General features: G+C 49.5%; 1 protein-coding gene across 1 annotated transcript in view; it reads left to right on the forward strand.

Annotated features, from left to right (window-relative positions):
• The first annotated feature begins 2,235 nt into the window (after positions 1 to 2,235).
• The window catches only part of LOC124020579 (monocarboxylate transporter 7-like), a 21,409-nt gene continuing 18,646 nt past the window's right edge, over positions 2,236 to 4,998 (forward strand). Inside the window, exon 1 of the mRNA XM_046335817.1 lies at positions 2,236 to 3,678. Coding sequence (XP_046191773.1) covers positions 2,236 to 3,678 — 1,443 coding nt within the window. The remainder of the gene's footprint in view (positions 3,679 to 4,998) is intronic.

The following is a 4,998-nucleotide window of genomic DNA, read 5'->3' on the forward strand; positions in this document are numbered from 1 at the left end:
TCTCCTATAGTATTCTACTCCTGTGTTACGCTGCCACCTAGCGTTTCTCCTATAGTATTCTACTGTACAGTGATAACTCCTGTGTTACGCTGCTACCTAGCGTCTCTCCTATAGTATTCTACAGTACAGTGATAACTCCTGTGTTACGCTGCTACCTAGCGTCTCTCCTATAGTGGTCTACAGTACAGTGATAACTCCTGTGTTACAGTGCCACCTAGCGTCTCCTCAGTAACATTACATCCGGATGTTGACACCTATATTACATGAGGCTCTGCTGCCTTGGTAACATTAGAACAGCCCCATCACAGTGCCACCTAGCGTCTCCTCAGTAACATTACATCCTGATGTACATGAGGCTCTGCTGCCTTGGTAACATTAGAACAGCCCCATCACAGTGCCACCTAGCGTCTCCTCAGTAACATTACATCCTGATGTACATGAGGCTCTGCTCTATATACAGTACATTCAAAAAGTATTCAAACCTCTCGACTTTTTCCACATCTTGACTTTTTCTACATTTTGAATACTTACGTAAATAAGATATTTGTATTTTATTCTTAATAAAAATGTGGGGACACTTTTCTACCTAAGTCTCAAACCAATTTTATCCCGTGTTGACAGAGCCGGATTTACCCACATAAAGTAGTGTGGATAGAGCCGGATTCACCCACACAAAGTAGTGTGGATAGAGCCGGATTCACCCACACAAAGTAGTGTGGATAGAGCCGGATTCACCCACATAAAGTAGTGTGGATAGAGCCGGATTCACCCACACAAAGTAGTGTGGATAGAGCCGGATTCACCTACACAAAGTAGTGTGGATAGAGCCGGATTCACCCACACAAAGTAGTGTGGATAGAGCCGGATTCACCCACATAAAGTAGTGTGGATAGAGCCAACACAGTCAACCACCAACGACCTCACGCTGTCGTCTTCCCTCTCTTATACCCTCTAAGAGTTTGTTAATTTACAACATAACCTTGCTGATCATGTAAAACAGTTGGTTCTTCAGGGCTTTGACCCTTCATCTTCTTCAGGGCTTTGACCCTTCATCTTCTTCAGGGCTTTGACCCTTCATCTTCTTCAGGGCTTTGACCCTTCATCTTCTTCAAGTCTTTGGTCTCGACTCACATCTGCTTCTGCCTCTTGTTTCAGTGTCTGGCTCCATCATATCCTGTGGGCTGAACACCTTCTGACAGTGGGACAGGTGGTGCCAGCCGGGAACCCTTCCTGAACTCTGACCACCCGTTGGTGTTGCCACAGTTACCTGGAACGGGCCCAATTCCATCTTGACTGGTTCCATTTTCTCTTGTGGATCCCGGATTTTGCCCCAGTCTCCAACCTCCACAGGCAGGTTCGTCAGGGTCCCCACACCTGGTACCTCCATCCTGAGCTTCCCTAGTGTGAGAGATCTGACAATAGTACTTGGCTAGAGTGAGGTCTATTTTCCTGTCAGTCATGGGTCTGTGTGCCGGAACATTCATGGGTCTTCCTGTCAACATTTAGTGTGGTGTAACACCCTAGGCCTTTATTAACACTACTGGGCATTTTCATTAACACCCCAGGCCTTTATTAACACTACTGGGCTGTTTCATTAACACTACCCCAGGCCTTTATTAACACTACTGGGCTGTTTCATTAACACCCCAGGCCTTTATTAACACTACTGGGCTGTTTCATTAACACCCCAGGCCTTTATTAACACTACTGGGCTGTTTCATTAACACCCCAGGCCTTTATTAACACTACTGGGCTGTTTCATTAACACCCCAGGCCTTTATTAACACTACTGGGCATTTTCATGAACACCCAAGATGTCTTGGTGGAGTTAACCCTTGTTTAATGGAATGGTTAGCTCTCTCGGTAACCCCGTTACTCTGAGGGTGGTAGATGGACACAAACTTCTGGTCCCCTCCCATCGTTATGGCTACCTGGCTTCACTACATCACCAGTGAAGTGGGTACCATTGTCTGCAGATAAAACCTCAGGAACACCACATCTAGGTATTATCTCCCTCACTAGTAGCGTTGCTACTTTCTGCACGAGCTATACAGTCCATGTCCAGATGGACAAATGGTCCTCTTGGTGTAGGGAAATGACCTGGTTTCAGAGGTGCTCCTTTGGCAATGTTAAATTGCACGTAGCACATCGAAACAGAAACTATTTCACATGCTGAGTCAAATTTAGACAAAACCAATCCAAAGAAATTACCTCTATCATATGCCCTCTTGACAAATGGGCCACACCGTGGACCACACCATGGGCCACACCATGGACCACACCATGGGCCACATCATGGACCACACCATGGGCCACATCATGGACCACACCATGGGCCACATCATGGACCACACCATGGACCACCACACCGTGGGCCACATCATGGACCACACCATGGACCACACCATGGACCACACCGTGGACCACACCATGGACCACACCATGGGCCACACCGTGGACCACACCGTAGGCCACACCGTAGGCCACACCATGGGCCACATCATGGACGACACCGTAGGCCACACCATGGACCACACCATGGGCCACACCATGGACCACACCGCGGGCCACACCGCGGGCCACATCATGGACCACACCGTGGACCACATCATGGACCACACCATGGACCACACCATGGACCACACCGCGGGCCACATCATGGACCACACCGTAGGCCACACCGTGGACCACACCATGGGCCACACCGTGGACCACACCGTGGGCCACACCGTGGGCCACACCGTAGGCCACACCGTGGACCACACCGTAGGCCACACCGTGGACCACACCGCAGGCCACACCATAGGCCACACCGTGGGCCACACCGTGGACCACACCGTGGACCACACCGTAGGCCACACCGTGGGCCACACCGTAGGCCACATCGTGGACCACATCATGGGCCACACCGTGGACCACACCATGGACCACACCGTAGGCCACACCGTGGACCACACCGTAGGCCACATCGTGGACCACATCATGGGCCACACCGTGGACCACACCATGGACCACACCGTAGGCCACACCGTGGACCACACCGTAGGCCACACCATGGGCCACACCATGGACCACACCGTGGACCACATCATGGACCACACCGTGGACCACATCATGGACCACATCATGGACCACACCGTGGACCACATCATGGACCACACCGTAGGCCACACCGTAGCCCACATCATGGACCACATCATGGACCACACCGTAGGCCACACCGTAGGCCACATCATGGACCACACCGTGGAACACATCATGGACCACATCATGGACCACACCGTAGACCACATCATGGACCACATCATGGACCACACCGTAGACCACATCATGGACCACATCATGGACCACACCGTGGACCACATCATGGACCACATCGTAGACCACACCGTAGGCCACATCGTGGACCACATCATGGACCACATCATGGACCACACCGTAGGCCACACCGCGGGCCACATCGTGGACCACACGGCGGGCCACATCATGGACCACACCATGGGCCACACCGCGGGCCACACCGTGGACCACACCGCGGGCCACATCATGGACCACACCATGGGCCACACCGCGGGCCACACCGTGGACCACACCGCGGGCCACATCATGGACCACACCATGGGCCACACCGCGGGCCACACCGCGGGCCACATCATGGACCACACCACAAACTCTTTAGTAATAAAATGCCATTGCAGACAGAGATTCACATACAGAATTACCTCAGTAGTCTATAGTAAAGATGTATGTGGCGAAACAGGATGCAACCTACCGTCAATTATAGCTTAACATTGTTGCATTGGATTAGATACAAAGTATCTAAGATGAGAAAAACATGTCTAGACTGTGGTTTCTCCCTCTACCATCTTGGCCTTGAGCCTGTGTGACTATCAGCAGGTGCAGACAATTCTCAGCCTGAGAACTAAAGCAGTACATCTCCATTTACCCACTACTTTTCCATCATTGTGCATTGCAAGCATACAAAGATTATCACATATATACAGTAATCATGGCACTGGTGTAGCCCCCGACCCCCAGGGTAACCCCCGACCCCAGGGTAACCCCCGACCCCCAGGGTAACCCCCGACCCCCAGGGTAATCCCCGACCCCCAGGGTAACCCCCGACCCCCAGGGTAACCCCCAACAAGCGTCATACCCAAGAAGACTTGAGGCTGTAATTTCTACCAAAGGTGTTTCAACAAAGTATTGAGTAAAAGGGTCTGAAAATGCATGTAAATGTGATTTTATTTTTTTAGTTTGTAGTTTTGCTAAAATGTCTATAAACCAGTTCTTTCATTATGGGTTATTGTGATGTCATTATGGGATATTGTGATGTCATTGTGAGGTATTGTGATGTCATTATGGGGTATTGTGATGTCATTATGGGGTATTTTGTGTAGATTGATGAGGGATAAAAAAAAATCCATTTTAGAATGAGGTTGTAACATAACAAAAGGTGGAAAAAGTCAAAAGGGTTTGAATACTTCCTGAATATACATTTTTTGACTAGAGTCTTATGGGACCTGGTCTAAAGTAGTGCACCATATAGAGATTAGGGTGCCATTTGGGATGTAGATGATTTAAAGTGTGGGAAAATAATCCACCAACAACATAACACCCCTCAGCTGACTAGAACTCCCCTCTCCAATCTCCCTTCCGGCTCCTGTTCATTAGACACCAAACAGAAAACACTTCAATTGGGACCTGAACTTGTCCAATATGAAACACCTAGAGTTCTTGTTCGATTGCAAAACGTTTTGACACGGTGCGCACTAATGAACAAAACCCCGCTGAGGGTCTGGCTTTATCCTATTTAAATACATGGACCAAACTATCCACAGCGGTGAGGTACAGATGATACAAGTCCCTGATTAGTATTGTACTGAAGGACTGAGTGGATTATGGAGTGTTAGATACTGAAGGGGTTTGGATGGAAAGGAGTGGACATAAAGTTTACTACTGCATCCTTCAATACTATAATCCTTCAGATGGCAAACA

This window comes from Oncorhynchus gorbuscha, unplaced genomic scaffold (genome assembly GCF_021184085.1).
Source record: "Oncorhynchus gorbuscha isolate QuinsamMale2020 ecotype Even-year unplaced genomic scaffold, OgorEven_v1.0 Un_scaffold_859, whole genome shotgun sequence".
NCBI lineage: Eukaryota > Metazoa > Chordata > Actinopteri > Salmoniformes > Salmonidae > Oncorhynchus > Oncorhynchus gorbuscha.